Source organism: Helianthus annuus, chromosome 10 (assembly GCF_002127325.2).
Source record: "Helianthus annuus cultivar XRQ/B chromosome 10, HanXRQr2.0-SUNRISE, whole genome shotgun sequence".
NCBI lineage: Eukaryota > Viridiplantae > Streptophyta > Magnoliopsida > Asterales > Asteraceae > Helianthus > Helianthus annuus.
Genome location: NC_035442.2, coordinates 76,716,825 through 76,739,606, shown reverse-complemented (window position 1 = coordinate 76,739,606; position 22,782 = coordinate 76,716,825). Strand labels below are relative to the sequence as shown.

Below are 22,782 nucleotides of genomic sequence, written 5' to 3'. Positions count from 1 at the left end.
CTGTTTAGGTAGCTTATGCTACCTTAACGCGTCGTTCGCGTAGAACGCGTTTGGAACGCCTAACACCGTGACCACAAGGCATAACCTCGGAAGGTTATAGCTATGGTCACCTAATGTGTTTGGTCGGATCCTAATGATCGACCAAATGGGTCGGGTTCGAAAGTATAAGCGATGGTTTAGATCGCTTACCTTACGACCCTATATAAGTACTATACTAAAAGTGACGAGCTAAGCATGTTAGAACATGCTTAACTAAGTTTAGAAAACAGGTTTGGCATCAAAACAAACGGCTTTGATGCTCACGAGTAGTTTGGTTACAAAACATGCAAGAATGCACATTTTGGCCGAAACTACGACTCGTCACTGAGCCTAGATAACGTGGTAATCAGTAGGTATAGTCACTACGGACTATAACCATCGTGATCACGCTCACGTTATGAAGTTCTAATGAACTTCGGGTTGACCATAGGCTGGTCAATGCAGAAAGTCAACAAAACGTTGACTTTCGGACTCGAAAAACGAATAAAAGAACGAAAGAATACTTACGGAGGGTCCCCGAATGCTAATCTAGATCAAAATGGCTCAGGTATGAAACAATGGTTCCAACTTAGAGCCTTTAGATCAGATTGTGTGAGATTTTAGCAAAATGGGGGGGGGTATTTATAGGAAAAGCATAACCGTTAGGATCGTTTATCGAATATCGTGCCATGATCTCGTCCATACACTTGTCACAATGTTGTGGTTACTGAAAATGGCCCTTGGCTCTTGATTGGGTGAAAGGGCATTGCCCCTTGAACGAACGAAAGGCCAACTGCAAGTGGATTCAATGAATCTGCTGTACTGGGGACTCCTTACGGACCGTATGGCTTATGGCTTACGGTCCGTAAGCCCTCACTTTGGCAGATTTACAGTTTTGGTCCCTGCAGCCCCTAAACTTGGTATTTGATGCATTTTTGACACGTTTAAGCCCTGTTAACCCCATTTCAAAGCTCTAAAATGAAGTTAAAGTATAGGGAACTTAAAATGTGCTCAAAAATATCTCGGATGTCGGTTCGTTTGGCCGTACGGTCGCGATGTTCGGTTAATTACGACAGAATGCGCATAAGCGCGAAAGACGATCCAAATTGTGCGACGAATGGATTTTTCTCATGCCAAACACTAAGGCATAATATTAGGATGCTTACATAAATTTTTGGATGTCCGGATGTATTTAGAACGTAAGTTATGCGCAAAAGTGCAAACTTGTGCACTTTTTGACACTTTTAGCCCCTGAATGATCCAAAAGTTTGTTTTAGCATACCAAACACCTCAAAGCCTATTTCTAAGCTATGTAAAGGATATTTATGGTATGTTTAACTTATGGACATGTTCCGGAATGTTCGTTACAGTTCAAATTGGCATACTTTCACAGTTTGTCAAGTTTAGTCCCTGTAAGCGAATTAACTTGTTTTTGCCACACCAAAGCCTTCAAAACTTATTTCTAAGTTATGTAAAAGTTATTTAAGGTATGTTAAGCCTATGTCACTATTCCGGAGTGTTCGTTGGATTAAACTGGTTATTTTTACGCATCAGAGCGCGTATAACCCTCCAGAGAGCGATTTAAAGCTTAAAACCGAACAAGAGTTGATGTGTGCAAATGATACACATATTTTTACGAATCCCAAGTATGAGATACAATATTTCATTGTTTTGGAATTTGTTTGATGGTTGAAGTGACACAGGTGTCACAGTCTCCCCTACTTTAGGAAATTTCGTCCCGAAATTTAATTCTAGAGGAAACTTGTGAAGACAGTTGTGACGGTTTCGCCTTCTAATAGATCCCTTGAACCCTTAAGTAAAACTCGGGGCCATGTTAGGACTCTTAGCGAATTTGTTAACCCTCAAAGTGAATTCCTTGTAATAATAAAACATGGAATTTTGAACTATGGACAGAAGAACGTTTCTTATGAAGACTTATCATAGGAAACTTGGTGTGTGATTGAGATCAGAATTGGGGGAGCGTGAGAATAAATGACATTGGTCGAGGTCCGAGACTTCTCCCGTATCATTATTCTTGTCACTAGGTCTTAACACATGATGAAGCTTCCTGTGGCTCCTGTGCACTGAATTCCATAATTATGTAGGCCTCCATAATTACGTAATTCCTTGCACAGTCCGCACAGTCCATTTCATAATGCGTAGGAAAAATTACTTGAATAAACATGAAGCGATTCGACTAGACCACCAAAGGATCCTTTTAATTAGATCAACGAACGATCTTTTTAACTAGATCAACACATGATCTTCTTAACTAGGCCGTCGTACGATCTCTTTAAATAGACCACTTAAGGGATCATTTTTAGTTACATCATCACATGATATTTCTAATCAGATTTTCAAGATCAATCTGTTTAAGCAGACCATTCAAGAGGTCCAATTATAGAATAATACTTTATAACCAGAGGGACTTAACTACAATGTTGAAATCCATTAAGGGTTTAAGATAGTATCTCTGGATATCCTTATTATGAATATCTCGTGTGAGATATGAAAGATTCTATGAGGATTTGGATGGATCATATACAACCACAAAACATGTAAGAAAGCACATAAGCACAAATTTAGTTAACTTGATTCTTTATTTTGTTACCTTTAGGTATGGATATTCAAAGCACACTAGGAATCCAATCCATGGATTTCATTTGGTACTTTAATGATTTTTAAGGATCTGTCTATAAAGATAGAGGGATTCTCAATAAGAGTTTGACTTTGTTTCTTAAAAGAAACGAGAGTTTAAGGTTCTTGGGGAGATCACAAGTGATCATAATATGATAGAACCATACGAGTAGTTTGTCTTTGGGTTGACATCATAAGGTTTCATCAAGCATTCATACAAACGCATAAATTTTGCAGAAATAAAAACAACAAATCTTTATTTATGTAACAACGGAATTGTCTTGAAGTGTCAAAAGATAACAACCAAGGAAACACAAAACACTAATTGTTCACTGCTGCATCATTGTTCATATTTGCCTCATTGATGTTGAACACTCGTCCACGCGCTGGAGGTATGTTAACAAGCCTTGGGCAATTGTTCCTGTAGTGGGTAAGGTCACCACAGTTATAACATGACCCTGGAGGGAACCGTGCTTGAACAGCAGCAGGGTTTGCAGCAGCTTGATTTGCATAACGACAAACATTGATCAAATGTCCCAACCGCCCACAGTGGGTACATTTGTGACACTGCTCTTGCTCTAGATGATGACGGTTGCATTTGTTGCACAAAGGTGCGGTACCAACATAGTTTTGTCTTTTACGAGGTTGTGCTGGCTGGTTTGGTGCAACTTGTTTGTCTTGAGCAGTTACAACGTAGCTTTGAGAGGCTTTGCGCTTCTTCTTCTTGGACACCTCAGCATTTTCTTCCTTTGGTTCCACATGAGCAGTCTTGTCAGATGGTCTTAAGTCGCCCTTCCGAAACAGCTTGCGCTTCCTGATATGGGATTCAGTCAGAGTGGCAGCCAATTCAATGGCTTGTCTGACAGTAGTAGGGTTGCTGCCAGTAACGATATCCTGAACTACGTCAGGAAGCCCATCAATGTATTTCTCAATCGCCTTATCCAGAGGCGTAACCATAGTAGGGCATAACAAGCTCAATTCCTCATAGCGGTCAGTATAGGCTCGATGTTCCCCACTGTCTTGCTTTAAATCATCAAATTCCCTTTCTAGAGCCCTAAGCTCATGACGAGGACAAAATTCCTTCATCATAAGAGCCCTAAGCTCGGCCCAAGTCTGTGCTAATGCAACCTCAGCACCGCGGTCTCTCATAACCCCGTTCCACCACGTAAGAGCCCTCTTCTGAAACACACTCGAAGAAAACTCGACCTTGCGATTTTCAGGACACTAAACGTGACGGAAAGTATTCTCAATGCTCTCGAACCATTGAAGAAGCCCAGTTGCTCCCTCAGAACCACTAAACTTGAGTGGTTTAGCCGAGTTAAAAATCTTGAAATTACATGGAGCATTGTTGTTGTTGATGGCTTGAGTTATTTGAGCATAAAGATTTGGGAAGGCAGCAGCCATTTGCTGCGCGATAATTTCCGCCAGTTCGGCATTCGCCATCTGATTGTCGCGTCGAGGAGGCATTCTAAAAGAGGAAACATGAGAGGAAACGAGTGAGAGAGTTAGACGAAAAGAATGAGATGAAACAAATCTGATGAAAGCAAGGATAGTGGTCATTTGTTTGTTACTACAAAGCAACAAACGACCTGGGTGATTAATCAAAGCAAATAGGTCAAAAATAATGTATCGCGAAGACATGCTCGCCTATAAGTGGACACTCACCCCAAGAGTTCCCAGGTAAGAGTGACTGGTCCGATCATGAGGATTTGTACGAACACTCTAGCCTTAGACAGAAAACTCAGGGTACAGGCACCCACCCTTCCAGTTTGCATGTGTTCACATTATTTAGACCAACTTTGACGGGATTTTGAAAATTCAAAGGGGTTCAAAACCTTATAACAGAGGGTTCAAAACCTAGTAATCAATCATCCTAGAACAGATGATTAGTTTTCAAAGCGGTTTTGAAATTTATGTTCTTGTTGGGGTCGTCGCCTAAGGATAGGTGACAGTATTGTTTTATGACTAAACGCAAGTAAACTCGCGTTAGGGTCCTAGGAAGGTTATAGACTAGGTCAAAGCATTGCTAGTAACCTAATTCCCTATAACCATGCGCTCTGATACCAACTTTTCTGTCACACCCCGACCACGTGGAACAACAAAACGTGGCGGAAACGTCGGGGAGTGTTGTAACAGAATCATTGTTTCATAACACATGAAATTGAAATATTGTTTTATTGATTAAATGGACTCATTGTTCTAATACAATCAAATAAGTACAACTATGATCTTCCAAGTTTTAAAGTTGCTAAGGCACGAGTCCATCCTAAATGTAGCATATATCAACAATCATCTCAAGACGGCACCTGAAACATGTGTAAAAATAGGTACGTCAGCATAAAAATGCCTGTGAGATACATAGGTTTTGTGAAAATGGGATTCATGACTTGAGTTTAAAGAAAACGTTTAATAACAGTCAGTCATGAACCTTGTAATTTGCTTTGTCTTGTAAATCATTTAAAAAAATGGTAAAATCAGATGATATGTAAAAATAAGAGAACACTGTGTGGTTAAATGGATAACCATGTAAAATGAGTTTGTATAAGATAAGTCGTTTGTAAATCATTGTCTTGTGAAAAGTGTGTTATTTGTATAAAATGTTATATGACCTAAATTGAAATGATTCAAATAACGCTACGATATGTGATACCATACAAACACTTATATATAGGAAGTACCAGCGGCGTATCCACCATGCTTGTATCATATTACACCCGCCTCGTTACTTAAGTCACTTACGCAAACCAAACCACCAATATAGAATGTTCATGTTTAAACCAACAGTCCAAGGTTATTGTATAACTCAAGTTAAATGTAAACCATGTAATGTATAAACAAAAGTTATGTATGGTAAGTGAAATGAGATTTCTTAAACCACAAGTAAAAATTGTACAAAACAAGGTGTTTGAATAAATCAAAAGTTATGCTTTGTAAAATAATGTAAGGTTAAACGAATAACCTTATAGTAGCATATTAACAGTATACTTTGGATTTGTAAATAACATATTAAAAATATGTTTTGGTTTGTTGATAAAATGCATAGGTTGGTTCTGTACAATACCACACATGAGAGTATATCAAACTATACTTTTTGGGAGTATATCAAAATATACTTTAAAGGTGCGATTTAAGAATTCATTCAGACCTAGTGCATCAAACTACACCTTTGAGACTATAAGGATACCACAAAGGAAATCCCTATTTGGATGGAGAAACAAATTGGTTTCAGACATTCCATGACAACAGGAATGGGGTGTCTAGTCCTATAGCGCTATATCATACTACCAATCGGTCTGGTGAACAAATTAAGTACTATTCCAACAATTACTTTTGTAATCTTTGAGAAATCAGTGTTTAAACCATAGATAGTCATTTAGTTTGTCAAAAGATAAATACTAACATGTATAATCAATTATACTTTGAAATCATGAAAATAACAGATAGGTACGCATGCTTCACCCCAAAACAGTTGAAAACAGTAAAAGAGGGGAACTATGTACTCACCTGAGATTGCTTTGGAGTTCTTGTATAATAACCAGATAATGCTAAAGATCACGGGATATCAAACGGCACCTAATAGGTAGCTATGTTAATATACCGGACCAAATCGGAAGGATCGGATAGTATGCGGGTTCGTAAACCAAACGAGTATGGAGACTCGTGTAATATGGTTTAACAAAGCCTACATACTAAAATGACACCTAACCTAAGTGCTTGCGACCCATCACGACCTGTTTAGGTAGCTTATGCTACCTTAACGCGTCGTTCGCGTAGAACGCGTTTGGAACGCCTAACACCGTGACCACAAGGCATAACCTCGGAAGGTTATAGCTATGGTCACCTAATGTGTTTGGTCGGATCCTAATGATCGACCAAATGGGTCGGGTTCGAAAGTATAAGCGATGGTTTAGATCGCTTACCTTACGACCCTATATAAGTACTATACTAAAAGTGACGAGCTAAGCATGTTAGAACATGCTTAACTAAGTTTAGAAAACAGGTTTGGCATCAAAACAAACGGCTTTGATGCTCACGAGTAGTTTGGTTACAAAACATGCAAGAATGCACATTTTGGCCGAAACTACGACTCGTCACTGAGCCTAGATAACGTGGTAATCAGTAGGTATAGTCACTACGGACTATAACCATCGTGATCACGCTCACGTTATGAAGTTCTAATGAACTTCGGGTTGACCATAGGCTGGTCAATGCAGAAAGTCAACAAAACGTTGACTTTCGGACTCGAAAAACGAATAAAAGAACGAAAGAATACTTACGGAGGGTCCCCGAATGCTAATCTAGATCAAAATGGCTCAGGTATGAAACAATGGTTCCAACTTAGAGCCTTTAGATCAGATTGTGTGAGATTTTAGCAAAATGGGGGGGGGTATTTATAGGAAAAGCATAACCGTTAGGATCGTTTATCGAATATCGTGCCATGATCTCGTCCATACACTTGTCACAATGTTGTGGTTACTGAAAATGGCCCTTGGCTCTTGATTGGGTGAAAGGGCATTGCCCCTTGAACGAACGAAAGGCCAACTGCAAGTGGATTCAATGAATCTGCTGTACTGGGGACTCCTTACGGACCGTATGGCTTATGGCTTACGGTCCGTAAGCCCTCACTTTGGCAGATTTACAGTTTTGGTCCCTGCAGCCCCTAAACTTGGTATTTGATGCATTTTTGACACGTTTAAGCCCTGTTAACCCCATTTCAAAGCTCTAAAATGAAGTTAAAGTATAGGGAACTTAAAATGTGCTCAAAAATATCTCGGATGTCGGTTCGTTTGGCCGTACGGTCGCGATGTTCGGTTAATTACGACAGAATGCGCATAAGCGCGAAAGACGATCCAAATTGTGCGACGAATGGATTTTTCTCATGCCAAACACTAAGGCATAATATTAGGATGCTTACATAAATTTTTGGATGTCCGGATGTATTTAGAACGTAAGTTATGCGCAAAAGTGCAAACTTGTGCACTTTTTTGACACTTTTAGCCCCTGAATGATCCAAAAGTTTGTTTTAGCATACCAAACACCTCAAAGCCTATTTCTAAGCTATGTAAAGGATATTTATGGTATGTTTAACTTATGGACATGTTCCGGAATGTTCGTTACAGTTCAAATTGGCATACTTTCGCAGTTTGTCAAGTTTAGTCCCTGTAAGCGAATTAACTTGTTTTTGCCACACCAAAGCCTTCAAAACTTATTTCTAAGTTATGTAAAAGTTATTTAAGGTATGTTAAGCCTATGTCACTATTCCGGAGTGTTCATAGGATTAAACTGGTTATTTTTACGCATCAGAGCGCGTATAACCCTCCAGAGAGCGATTTAAAGCTTAAAATCGAACAAGAGTTGATGTGTGCAAATGATACACATATTTTTACGAATCCCAAGTATGAGATACAATATTTCATTGTTTTGGAATTTGTTTGATGGTTGAAGTGACACAGGTGTCACAGTCTCCCCTACTTTAGGAAATTTCGTCCCGAAATTTAATTCTAGAGGAAACTTGTGAAGACAGTTGTGACGGTTTCGCCTTCTAATAGATCCCTTGAACCCTTAAGTAAAACTCGGGGCCATGTTAGGACTCTTAGCGAATTTGTTAACCCTCAAAGTGAATTCCTTGTAATAATAAAACATGGAATTTTGAACTACGGACAGAAGAACGTTTCTTATGAAGACTTATCATAGGAAACTTGGTGTGTGATTGAGATCAGAATTGGGGGAGCGTGAGAATAAATGACATTGGTCGAGGTCCGAGACTTCTCCCGTATCATTATTCTTGTCACTAGGTCTTAACACATGATGAAGCTTCCTGTGGTTCCTGTGCACTGAATTCCATAATTATGTAGGCCTCCATAATTACGTAATTCCTTGCACAGTCCACACAGTCCATTTCATAATGCGTAGGAAAAATTACTTGAATAAACATGAAGCGATTCGACTAGACCACCAAAGGATCCTTTTAATTAGATCAACGAACGATCTTTTTAACTAGATCAACACATGATCTTCTTAACTAGGCCGTCGTACGATCTCTTTAAATAGACCACTTAAGGGATCATTTTTAGTTACATCATCACATGATATTTCTAATCAGATTTTCAAGATCAATCTGTTTAAGCAGACCATTCAAGAGGTCCAATTATAGAATAATACTTTATAACCAGAGGGACTTAACTACAATGTTGAAATCCATTAAGGGTTTAAGATAGTATCTCTGGATATCCTATTATGAATCTCTCGTATGAGATATGAAAGATTCTATGAGGATTTGGATGGATCATATACAACCACAGAACATGTAAGAAAGCACATAAGCACAAATTTAGTTAACTTGATTCTTTATTTTGTTACCTTTAGGTATGGATATTCAAAGCACACTAGGAATCCAATCCACGGATTTCATTTGGTACTTTAATGATTTTTAAGGATCTGTCTATAAAGATAGAGGGATTCTCAATAAGAGTTTGACTTTGTTTCTTAAAAGAAACGAGAGTTTAAGGTTCTTGGGGAGATCACGAGTGATCATAATATGATAGAACCATACGAGTAGTTTGTCTTTGGGTTGACATCATAAGGTTTCATCAAGCATTCATACAAACGCATAAATTTTGCAGAAATAAAAACAACAAATCTTTATTTATGTAACAACGGAATTGTCTTGAAGTGTCAAAAGATAACAACCAAGGAAACACAAAACACTAATTGTTCACTGCTGCATCATTGTTCATATTTGCCTCATTGATGTTGAACACTCGTCCACGCGCTGGAGGTATGTTAACAAGCCTTGGGCAATTGTTCCTGTAGTGGGTAAGGTCACCACAGTTATAACATGACCCTGGAGGGAACCGTGCTTGAACAGCAGCAGGGTTTGCAGCAGCTTGATTTACATAACGACAAACATTGATCAAATGTCCCAACCGCCCACAGTGGGTACATTTGTGACACTACTCTTGCTCTAGATGATGACGGTTGCATTTGTTGCACAAAGGTGCGGTACCAACATAGTTTTGTCTTTTACGAGGTTGTGCTGGCTGGTTCGGTGCAACTTGTTTGTCTTGAGCAGTTACAGCGTAGCTTTGAGAGGCTTTGCGCTTCTTCTTCTTGGACACCTCAGCATTTTCTTCCTTTGGTTCTACATGAGCAGTCTTGTCAGATGGTCTTAAGTCGCCCTTCCGAAACAGCTTGCGCTTCCTGATATGGGATTCAGTCAGAGTGGCAGCCAATTCAATGGCTTGTCTGACAGTAGTAGGGTTGCTGCCAGTAACGATATCCTGAACTACGTCAGGAAGCCCATCAATGTATTTCTCAATCGCCTTATCCAGAGGCGTAACCATAGTAGGGCATAACAAGCTCAATTCCTCATAACGGTCAGTATAGGCTCGATGTTCCCCACTGTCTTGCTTTAAATCATCAAATTCCCTTTCTAGAGCCCTAAGCTCATGACGAGGACAAAATTCCTTCATCATAAGAGCCCTAAGCTCGGCCCAAGTCTGTGCTAATGCAACCTCAGCACCGCGGTCTCTCATAACCCCGTTCCACCACGTAAGAGCCCTCTTCTGAAACACACTCGAAGAAAACTCGACCTTGCGATTTTCAGGACACTAAACGTGACGGAAAGTATTCTCAATGCTCTCGAACCATTGAAGAAGCCCAGTCGCTCCCTCAGAACCACTAAACTTGAGTGGTTTAGCCGAGTTAAAAATCTTGAAATTGCATGGAGCATTGTTGTTGTTGATGGCTTGAGTTATTTGAGCATAAAGATTTGGGAAGGCAGCAGCCATTTGCTGCGCGATAATTTCCGCCAGTTCGGCATTCGCCATCTGATTGTCGCGTCGAGGAGGCATTCTAAAAGAGGAAACATGAGAGGAAACGAGTGAGAGAGTTAGACGAAAAGAATGAGATGAAACAAATTTGATGAAAGCAAGGATAGTGGTCATTTGTTTGTTACTACAAAGCAACAAACGACCTGGGTGATTAATCAAAGCAAATAGGTCAAAAATAATGTATTGCGAAGACATGCTCGCCTATAAATGGACACTCACCCCAAGAGTTCCCAGGTAAGAGTGACTGGTCCGATCATGAGGATTTGTACGAACACTCTAGCCTTAGATAGAAAACTCAGGGTACAGGCACCCACCCTTCCAGTTTGCATGTGTTCACATTATTTAGACCAACTTTGACGGGATTTTGAAAATTCAAAGGGGTTCGAAACCTTATAACAGAGGGTTCAAAACCTAGTAATCAATCATCCTAGAACAGATGATTAGTTTTCAAAGCGGTTTTGAAATTTATGTTCTTGTTGTGGTCGTCGCCTAAGGATAGGTGACGGTATTGTTTTATAACTAAACGCAAGTAAACTCGCGTTAGGGTCCTAGGAAGGTTATAGACTAGGTCAAAGCATTGCTAGTAACCTAATTCCCTATAACCATGAGCTCTGATACCAACTTTTCTGTCACACCCCGACCACGTGGAACAACAAAACGTGGCGGAAACGTCGGGGAGTGTTGTAACAGAATCATTGTTTCATAACACATGGAAATTGAAATATTGTTTTATTGATTAAATGGACTCATTGTTCTAATACAATCAAATAAGTACAACTATGATCTTCCAAGTTTTAAAGTTGCTAAGGCACGAGTCCATCCTAAATGTAGCATATATCAACAATCATCTCAAGACGGCACCTGAAACATGTGTAAAAATAGATACGTCAGCATAAAAATGCCTGTGAGATACATAGGTTTTGGTGAAAATGGGATTCATGACTTGAGTTTAAAGAAAACGTTTAATAACAGTCAGTCATGAACCTTGTAATTTGCTTTGTCTTGTAAATCATTTAAAAAAAATGGTAAAATCAGATGATATGTAAAAATAAGAGAACACTGTGTGGTTAAATGGATAACCATGTAAAATGAGTTTGTATAAGATAAGTCGTTTGTAAATCATTGTCTTGTGAAAAGTGTGTTATTTGTATAAAATGTTATATGACCTAAATTGAAATGATTCAAATAACGCTACGATATGTGATACCATACAAACACTTATATATAGGAAGTACCAGCGGCATATCCACCATGCTTGTATCATATTACACCCGCCTCGTTACTTAAGTCACTTACGCAAACCAAACCACCAATATAGAATGTTCATGTTTAAACCAATAGTCCAAGGTTATTGTATAACTCAAGTTAAATGTAAACCATGTAATGTATAAACAAAAGTTATGTATGGTAAGTGAAATGAGATTTCTTAAACCACAAGTAAAAATTGTACAAAACAAGGTGTTTGAATAAATCAAAAGTTATGCTTTGTAAAATAATGTAAGGTTAAACGAATAACCTTATAGTAGCATATTAACAGTATACTTTGGATTTGTAAATAACATATTAAAAATATGTTTTGGTTTGTTGATAAAATGCATAGGTTGGTTCTGTACAATACCACACATGAGAGTATATTAAACTATACTTTTTGGGAGTATATCAAAATATACTTTAAAGGTGCGATTTAAGAATTCATTCAGACCTAGTGCATCAAACTACACCTTTGAGACTATAAGGATACCACAAAGGAAATCCCTATTTGGATGGAGAAACAAATTGGTTTCAGACATTCCATGACAACAGGAATGGGGTGTCTAGTCCTATAGCGCTATATCATACTACCAATCGGTCTGGTGAATGTATAAAATAAGTACAATCCAACAATTAATCTTATAATCTTTGAGAAATCAGTGTTTAAACCATAGATAGTCATTTAGTTTGTCAAAAGATAAATACTAACATGTATAATCAATTATACTTTGAAATCATGAAAATAACATATAGGTACACATGCTTCACCCCAAAACAGTTGAAAACAGTAAAAGAGGGAAACTATGTACTCACCTGAGATTGCTTTGGAGTTCTTGTATAATAACCAGATAATGCTAAAGATCACGGGATATCAAACGGCACCTAATAGGTAGCTATGTTAATATACCGGACCAAATCGGAAGGATCGGATAGTATGCGGGTTCGTAAACCAAACGAGTATGGAGACTCGTGTAATATGGTTTAACAAAGCCTACATACTAAAATGACACCTAACCTAAGTGCTTGCGACCCATCACGACCTGTTTAGGTAGCTTATGCTACCTTAACGCGTCGTTCGCGTAGAACGCGTTTGGAACGCCTAACACCGTGACCACAAGGCATAACCTCGGAAGGTTATAGCTATGGTCACCTAATGTGTTTGGTCGGATCCTAATGATCGACCAAATGGGTCGGGTTCGAAAGTATAAGCGATGGTTTAGATCGCTTACCTTACAACCCTATATAAGTACTATACTAAAAGTGACGAGCTAAGCATGTTAGAACATGCTTAACTAAGTTTAAAAAACAGGTTTGGCATCAAAACAAACGGCTTTGATGCTCACGAGTAGTTTGGTTACAAAACATGCCAGAATGCACATTTTGGCCGAAACTACGACTCGTCACTGAGCCTAGATAACGTGGTAATCAGTAGGTATAGTCACTACGGACTATAACCATCGTGATCACGCTCACGTTATGAAGTTCTAATGAACTTCGGGTTGACCATAGGCTGGTCAATGCAGAAAGTCAACAAAACGTTGACTTTCGGACTCGAAAAACGAATAAAAGAACGAAAGAATACTTACGGAGGGTCCCCGAATGCTAATCTAGATCAAAATGGCTCAGGTATGCAACAATGGTTCCAACTTAGAGCCTTTAGATCAGATTGTGTGAGATTTTAGCAAAATGGGGGGGGGGTATTTATAGGAAAAGCATAACCGTTAGGATCGTTTATCGAATATCATGCCATGATCTCGTCCATACACTTGTCACAATGTTGTGGTTACTGAAAATGGCCCTTGGCTCTTGATTGGGTGAAAGGGCATTGCCCCTTGAACGAACGAAAGGCCAACTGCAAGTGGATTCAATGAATCTGCTGTACTGGGGACTCCTTACGGACCGTATGGCTTATGGCTTACGGTCCGTAAGCCCTCACTTTGGCAGATTTACAGTTTTGGTCCCTGCAGCCCCTAAACTTGGTATTTGATGCATTTTTGACACGTTTAAGCCCTGTTAACCCCATTTCAAAGCTCTAAAATGAAGTTAAAGTATAGGGAACTTAAAATGTGCTAAAAAATATCTCGGATGTCGGTTCGTTTGGCCGTACGGTCGCGATGTTCGGTTAATTACAACGAAATGCGTATAAGCGCGAAAGACGATCCAAATTGCGCGACGAATGGATTTTTCTCATGCCATACACTAAGGCATAATATAAGGATGCTTACATAAATTTTTGGATGTCCGGATGTTTTCAGAACGTAAGTTATGCGCAAAAGTGCGAACTTGTGCACTTTTTTTGACACTTTTAGCCCCTGAATGATCCAAAAGTTTGTTTTAGCATACCAAACACCTCAAAGCCTATTTCTAAGCTATGTAAAGGATATTTATGGTATGTTTAACTTATGGACATGTTCCAGAATGTTCGTTACAGTTCAAATTGGCATACTTTCGCAGTTTGTCAAGTTTAGTCCCTGTAAGCGAATTAACTTGTTTTTGCCACACCAAAGCCTTCAAAACTTATTTCTAAGTTATGTAAAAGTTATTTAAGATATGTTAAGCCTATGTCACTATTCCGGAGTGTTCGTTGGATTAAACTGGTTATTTTTACGCATCAGAGCGCGTATAACCCTCCAGAGAGCGATTTAAAGCTTAAAATCGAACAAGAGTTGATGTGTGCAAATGATACACATATTTTTACGAATCCCAAGTATGAGATACAATATTTCATTGTTTTGGAATTTGTTTGATGGTTGAAGTGACACAGGTGTCACATAAAGGGAGTGGGGCATCCTTTTGAGAGGGCGTCTTGCGACACGTGGCGCCACGTCAGATTAGAGGATTTTGGGCAAAAAAGGGGAATGGAGCAACTTGGCTGGCTAGGGCGTCTTGCGACACGTGACATTGATTTATTTTGTCTTTTTTTATGTAAAAGATATAAAAATGTCCTATTTTTTTTTATAAAAGTATTGATCAAAGTAAATAAAAACTAATACTTCAACAAAAAAAAAAAATACTTCAACAAAATAAAAAATACATCAACCGAAAAAAATACATCAACAAAAAAAAAATACAATCAACAAAGGTTATATTTTTCTCGAATTTCTTGCTTCATTTGTTCGGCTAAAGCGAGCTCGGCTCCAGAAAGGTTTGTTAATATTATTGAAATAGGCGTAAAAAGCGGGGTTATTTAAAACGTTTGGGTCCGCCATATCGGGTTGTGGATTGGAAGATTGTGTATTCGGGAATGGGGTTCGTGGATTTTGGTTGAAAGGAGGGATGTTGTGGGTATACATTTTTTTATAAAAAGGAGTAAAAAATAGAGAGAATGGTATAAATTTTGATGAGTTGAGAGAAGATTGTGGTATTTGTATTTGGTATATGGTATTATTTATAAGGGTTGGGGGTCATAGTTTTATTAAAAAAAAAGCATGTAAAATCAAAAAGTATCCGTTGGCAACGGATACATCATGGGGAAAAGGAATTGTTTGGGCGTTCGGTTGGAGACGTCATGGTGGGAGACGCCAAGGTGGACACCTATGGGGGGCGGTGTGCCAGGCGACTTGGGGCGGTCTGGGTAGGGGACGCCCCACTCCCTTCTGTCTAAGAAAAATTCAAATTCAAATAATAATTTCAAACAGTTGAAACCACCACGTGGACGACGGGATCATATACCCACAACGACGACAGAACTTTATACTGGCGCACGTTAGCCATCCAACGCCCTGTACGGGCTGACGTTAGCCACTGGACCTTATCCGGCGCATTACATCTTCTTCACCGTCAATAAAATTATTATCATCCACACAAAACCTAGGGTTTCAGTTTCATCAGTTGTGCCGTCTTCAAAACGCAACATAATAACATGGACTCCAATGAGCACCTCAGAAACCAGTACACCTATTCGAATCTCTTCAATCTTGAGGTAGTATTTCATCGCTTTCTTATATTCAAATTGTATTTGCATCTGTTCATTTGCCGAAACAATGATGCATTATTTATATAATATAATATAATTTTTACTGTTACTTGTTCGCCTTTGTAGTCGTTGATGAGCTTTCAACTACCTCAACCAGAAGATAAGTTTGATTATGAGGCCTATAGTAGTCAGGATGAGAGCAGAGGTATCCACATCTTCAAATTATTTTTAGAATTAGAAATAATAATAACAATCCAATCAGTAAAAGTAAATATCATTAGAACTTGAAGTAAATGATATGTGAATTGACAGGTGGACACGCTGGAGTGATGTCGGAAAAGAAAAGGACACGGAGTGTGTACGATAGTGATGAAGATCACCATGGCGGTTATGCTACATACATAGCTGAGGAGCGGTATAGAGCCATGCTTGGCGAGCATGTTAATAAGTACAAAAAACGGCATAGTAATAGTAATAATAGTTTACCATCGAAAGACCGGAAGCAAGCACACAAGATTGAAACCGCTTCAAATTTTGGTAACTATGAAGTAGATGTATCTCCGAGTTTTGACATGAATAGGTTCGTCGTCCATCGTTTAAATATAAATGTGAATTATATGCAGTGTGTTGTATTTGAGTTCTTTTTATCTTAATGTGCAGGTCGTTTACAGAACCGATTTATTTGGATATTGGGGACGGTGTCAGTTACAGGATTCCTCCAACTTATGAAATGTTGGCTACTACATTAAACTTACCTAAAATGTCGGAGATTCAAGTGGATGAGTTTTATCTTAAAGGCACACTTGATTTGGGCTCATTAGCTTCGATGATGTCAACGGACAAGAAGTTTGGCCTAAGAAACAGAGTAGGGTTGGGTGAGCCTAAACCCCAGTATGAGTCCCTTCAGGCAAGATTAAAGGCCCGATCTATAAACAACTCTCCCCAGAAGTTCAGTCTTAAAGTCAGCAATATTGCATTGGAATCGTATTCCGTTCCAGAGGGAGCGGCTGGTGGAATACGGCGTTCTATCATGTCAGATAGTGGAACTCTGCAAGTTCACTATGTGAAGGTGTTGGAGAAAGGTGACACATATGAGGTTTGTATTAACATCTTTAAACTGACTTATTTTTACGTGTGTAAATGACCAAATGGGTCAGATTTGGTTTTCCTGAAAGGCTGAAGCACTTTTAGGCGAAAAAACGGTTTTTCTATACAGTTGTGAGATAAAACATAACCAAATCAATTCATTTATAAGTAAGCTGATCAAAGTTGCCCTTTTTACTTATTTAGTACTTTAGGATTTTGTTGGCTGTTGCCACTTACATGCACGCGCCTTGAACCGTTTGAATTCCAGATTATTGAGCGTAGTTTGCCCAAGAAGCGGAAAGTGAATAACGATCTGTTTGTTATTGAGAAAGAAGAGATGGGAAAAATCGGTATATATTGGGTGAACATGGTCAGAAAAGACATACCAAAACATCATAGGGTTTTTATCAGCTTCCATAGAAAGCAGTTAACAGATGCTAAGAGATTTGCAGAAAACTGTCAACGTGAGGTCGGTGCATAATTGCTGTTATGATATTTAATTTTTTTTTTCTTGTTTACATGCTTAAGAAGTTCCTCTTTGTTCCAGGTAAAGATGAAGGTGAATAGATCGCTTAAGTTGATGAGGGGCGCTTCACTTCGCACAAGGAAACTGGCAAGGGACATGCTGGTCTTTTGGAAGAGAATCGATAAAGAAATGGTAATATTTTTGTATTTTAAGTGTTGAGTGAAGTTGACAACACTAATATTGTTCTTTCAGGCTGAAATAAGGAAAAAAGAAGAAAAAGAAGCTGCAGAAGCTTTGAAACGTGAACAGGAGCTTCGTGAAGCTAAAAGACAACAACAGAGGCTTAATTTCTTATTGTCACAAACAGAATTGTACAGCCACTTCATGCAGAATAAGACAGCTACCCAACCTTTGACTGAAGAGGAAAATAAAGTAGTTGACCAAGAAGAAATGTTGACTTCTTCAGAAGCCAATATAGAAGATGAAGATCCTGAAGAGGCCGAAATGAAAAAGGAGGCCTTGAAAGCAGCCCAAGATGCAGTCTCGAAGCAGAAAATGATTACTAGCGCGTTTGATGATGAATGTTTGAAGTTGCGTCAAGCTGTAGGGACTGATGCCGTTGACCAAGATGCTTCAATTGCTGGATCTACTGACATCGACTTGTTGCACCCGTAACATTCCTCTTCCTCTTGGTCCAATGATTATAAATGGGTTCATTTGTTTAATTGGCTATTTAAAATTGTTTCAGGTCAACTATGCCAGTGGGGTCGTCAGTACAAACACCAGAGTTATTTAAAGGTTCACTGAAAGAGTATCAGCTTAAAGGTCTTCAGTGGCTGGTGAACTGTTACGAGCAGGGACTAAATGGTATTTTAGCTGATGAAATGGGCCTTGGAAAGACTATCCAAGCAATGGCCTTTTTGGCCCATCTGGCTGAAGTATGTACTCTTACTTGAAAATCTTTAATTTCTATTGTTAATCTGTTTACTAACTTGTATAATAATAATAATAATTGTACATTTTTAGGAAAAAAATATTTGGGGCCCGTTTTTAGTTGTTGCACCTGCTTCTGTGTTGAGCAATTGGGTTGATGAAATCAGTCGGTTTTGCCCTGATTTAAAAGCACTTCCTTATTGGGGTGGCATTCAAGAACGTACAGTACTTAGGAAAAACATTAATCCAAAGCGTCTATATCGTAGGTATATTATTATTCTAATTATATATGTTATGTTACACGTTTGCTATTATTTCCTATATTTCAAACGCTGATTATTACACGTTTATTTTACAGGGAGGCTGGATTTCATATTCTTGTTACCAGCTATCAACTGTTGGTATCAGATGAAAAGTATTTCAGGCGTGTGAAGTGGCAGTATATGGTCTTGGATGAAGCTCAGGCGATTAAAAGTTCAAGCAGTATAAGGTGGAAGACCCTATTGAGCTTTAATTGCAGAAACCGTTTGCTTCTTACTGGGACTCCAATTCAGAACAACATGGCTGAGTTGTGGGCCCTACTTCATTTCATCATGCCAACCCTATTTGACAGCCATGAGCAGTTTAACGAGTGGTTTTCTAGAGGGTATGTTCATTTAGCTTTATTTTGTCTAATAGTGATGATAAAAACCACATCTCGTATATTATGTACTTATGTCTCGCCATGTATGACCAGTATTGAAAACCATGCGGAACATGGTGGAACGTTAAATGAGCACCAACTTAGTAGACTGGTGAGTAACAAGTGACAACAAATCTTTTTCTTATACCGGTTTTAGTGTTCATGAAGCCTTTCATACCGGTTTTAATTTGGGCTTACATTTTTTTTTGTATTAAACCAGCATGCCATTTTGAAGCCTTTCATGCTGCGGCGTGTTAAGAAAGATGTGGTTTCCGAGTTAACCGGAAAAACCGAAATTACTGTTCATTGCAAATTGAGTTCGAGGCAACAAGCGTTTTATCAAGCTATAAAGAACAAGATATCTCTTGCTGAGTTGTTTGACAATAACCGTGGTCTGAATGAAAAAAAGATTATGAATTTGATGAATATTGTCATTCAATTGCGAAAGGTAATTTTCAATTTTCATATATACTTGATAAACATTTTACCAAATTTTTGTGTAATCCGTTATATTTTCTTTTATTGTTTTATATAGGTTTGCAACCATCCAGAATTATTTGAGAGAAATGAAGGAAGTTCGTATCTGTATTTTGCTGATATCCCGAATCCGCTTCTTCCGCCTCCTTTTGGAGAATTAGAGGATATTTACTACTCTGGAAATCAAAATCCAATTACATACAAGGTTATTTTTATTTATTTATTTTTGTATCTAGAAAACTAGCTTTAACAAATGTTAGTTATAAATGCTATTAGGTACCAAAGTTGGTCTACCAAGAAATTACGCAAAATTCGGACGTCTTTTCCTTGGGAGTAAAGCATGATTTTGGCAGAGGGTTATTTGAGAAACATTTTAACATATTCACCTCAGAAAACGTGCATTCATCTACATTAAAAGGGAAAGATGGAGCGTTCGGATTTACTCGATTGATAGATTTGTCACCAGCTGAGGTGTCATTTCTAGCACATGCTTCATCAACCGAGAGATTATTACATTCTATCGCTACATGGGACCGTCAATTTTTAGATGCGCTTGTGGACTTGATGATGGAAACCGAAAACATACAAACCAATGATACTGAATTCGAGAATCTCGGAACTGAGAAAGTAAGAGCGGTCACAAGAATGCTACTACTGCCATCTAAGTCAAAGTCAAATGTTTCGTTTGACAATTTGGTTGTGCCACATCAGGATAGACTTGCGTCCAATGTTCGACTTCTCCATTCAGCTTTCTCTTTCATTCCAAAAACAAGAGCACCCCCCGTAAGTTTTTCCTTTTTTGAGTAAAATGCCATTTTCGTCCCTGTGGTTTGGTCACTTTTGCGACTTTCGTCCAAAGGTTTGTTTTTTTTTGCATATAGATCCAAAAGGTTTGAAATCTTGCCATTTTCATCCGACACGTTAACTCCGTCCATTTTTTAACGTCAAGTCAGGGGCATTTCCGTCAATTTAGCTATTTGTTTTGGTATCAATAGACAAAACAAATAGCTAAATTGACGGAAATACCCCTGAATTGACGTTAAAAAATGGATGGAGTTAACGATTCAGTTGAAAATGGCAAGATTTTAAACCTTTTGGATCCGGATGCGGAAAAACAAACCCTTGGAGGAAAATCGCAAAAGTGACCAAACCTCAGGGACGAAAATGACATTTTAGTCTACATTTTATCATTTTCTTTAAACAAATGTTCATGTTTGCTTTGGTAGGTTAATGTGCATTGTTCAGATAGAAACTTTGCATACAAAAATGTTGAAGAATTGCATCATCCATGGATAAAGAGGTTATTAGTTGGCTTTGCACGGACCTCTGAGTGTAACGGGCCCAAAAAGCCCAACGGCCCGCCTCACCATTTAATACAAGAGATTGATAATGAACTACCTGTTTCACAACCTGCTCTTCAACTCACTCACCAGATCTTCGGGTCATGTCCACCAATGCAAAGTTTTGATCCTGCAAAAATGCTCACTGTATGAACATATATTTATCTTCAATCACATGCTATGCAATTTTAGATGTTTTTTCTAATTTGATTCGTGATGATTTGTAGGACTCGGGGAAGCTTCAAACATTAGATATACTATTGAAGCGTTTACGTGCTGGAAATCATCGCGTTCTTTTGTTTGCACAGATGACCAAGATGTTGAATATTATTGAGGTACCCTAAGCTAGTTACAAACTTACACTTGCTAAAGTTTATCTTTGTATGAAATGACGATTACTCGTACATCTGCTTGCAGGATTATATGAACTATAGAAAATATAGATATTTAAGGCTTGACGGGTCATCCACCATTATGGACCGCAGGGACATGGTCAAAGATTTCCAGCATCGGTGAGAATATTATAATTAAATTAAACAAATATATATTCGTTACTTAACAAACAATCTTTAAAAAACATATGCATCTCACCCTGAATTTTTTATATTTCAGGAGTGATATTTTTGTATTTTTGTTGAGTACAAGAGCTGGTGGGCTTGGGATCAATTTGACAGCTGCTGACACCGTCATATTCTATGAAAGCGATTGGAATCCGACGTTAGATTTACAAGCAATGGACAGGGCTCATCGGTTGGGTCAGACTAAAGATGTTAGCTTTCGCTTAATCAAAAGCTTATATGGATCATATTAACATCGTATCTATGTGACTATGAAATCATAAACAAATCCAATATGTTTTGAAATGGTTTAGGTTACCGTGTATCGGTTAATCTGCAAAGAAACCGTTGAAGAGAAGATTTTACAGAGAGCTAGCCAGAAAAGTACCGTTCAGCAACTTGTAATGACAGGTGGACATGTACAGGGTGACTTGTTAGCTCCTGAGGATGTCGTTTCTTTGTTGATTGATGACGCACAATTGGAGCAGAAACTAAAAGAAATTCCTGCACAGGTTCAGTTTTGGGCTTTATTTTATTTTATTTTAATTTTTTTATATTATCAATTAATGTTCAAATGCAGGCTAAAGATAGACAAAAGAAGAAGGGGTCAACAAAAGGTATCAGGATAGATGAAGAAGGAGATGCATGCTTTGAAGATGTTGCTAAATTTGAACCCCCAGTTGACTATGATGACCCCTTTGTGAATCCTGATAAAGCCACACCTGTAGATAAAAAGGTATGGACTTTTTGACCTGTTATCCGACCCTTTCATTTTGACAACCTCTAGTTAACTTATTTGTTTTGTAACGACCTGTAATTGCAGAGAAAGGTTACTGCTGATAAGGGTACTGCAAAACCGAGGCCGCCAAAAGGTTCAAGAAAACCGGACTCTATGGCAGCACCAGGTTCAGAATTTAATGACGGTGTGCCATACAGTGACATACAAGAGCAGAGGCCCAAAAGACCAAAGAGGCCAACAAAGAGTGTGAATGAGAATTTTGAACTAGCATTTACTACTTCACTGGATCCGGCCCGAAATCCACATGTATCTGAACCCACTACTGTTTCTATAGCCCACGATGCCACAGCTACTGCTAATGCTAGGTATAATAACATCTAAAGAAAGACAGCAATCTAACATGTTACGGTTTTAGAGTCCAAAAAGAGAAGAGTTTCTATTTCTGTGGAGGGTTGTAGTATGAGGTTCACAAGGTGTATCATAGTGTATGTAACTTTGGAAGTTTAGTTTTTTCTTTCATTGTATAGTTGTTTTTAGTTTTTTTTTTTTTTTTTTTTAACCATGAGAAGCTGTTACCGAAAAACTCATGGGACCATGCGCTAACCAACGGGATCAGTGAAATCGTAGCTTGTGTTGGGCAGGTAGCATTTAAGAGATTATGGCAGGAAACCTTAGGAATCAAGATTCGAACTTGAGACGCTAGAGGGAAATTAGGTGTTTACCACTATACCATCCCTTTCTTGTAGATTTTGGTAACAAAGTCGATTGATTTTTCATTGATGGAAACAAGAATAAATACAAGAAGGTTAACATATCGTTTCCAAGAAAATAGGAAACAGAACAAACCC

The 22,782-nt window shown here is 38.5% G+C and overlaps 1 protein-coding gene across 1 annotated transcript; it reads left to right on the top strand.

Moving 5' to 3' along the window:
- Window positions 1–15,405: 15,405 nt before the first annotated feature.
- On the top strand, window positions 15,406–22,477 carry LOC110884863 (chromatin-remodeling ATPase INO80). The gene is made up of 21 exons (XM_022132564.2): window positions 15,406–15,660; window positions 15,781–15,859; window positions 15,967–16,234; window positions 16,315–16,750; window positions 17,009–17,209; window positions 17,288–17,398; window positions 17,459–17,877; window positions 17,955–18,144; window positions 18,233–18,405; window positions 18,498–18,785; window positions 18,876–18,933; window positions 19,042–19,269; window positions 19,357–19,503; window positions 19,575–20,081; window positions 20,525–20,785; window positions 20,866–20,973; window positions 21,056–21,150; window positions 21,251–21,407; window positions 21,510–21,707; window positions 21,776–21,931; window positions 22,019–22,477. Exons 1-21 carry the CDS (start codon window positions 15,601–15,603, stop codon window positions 22,313–22,315), a joined length of 4,437 nt encoding a protein of 1,478 aa, XP_021988256.1. The 5' UTR covers window positions 15,406–15,600; the 3' UTR covers window positions 22,316–22,477.
- The last annotated feature ends 305 nt before the right edge of the window (window positions 22,478–22,782 follow it).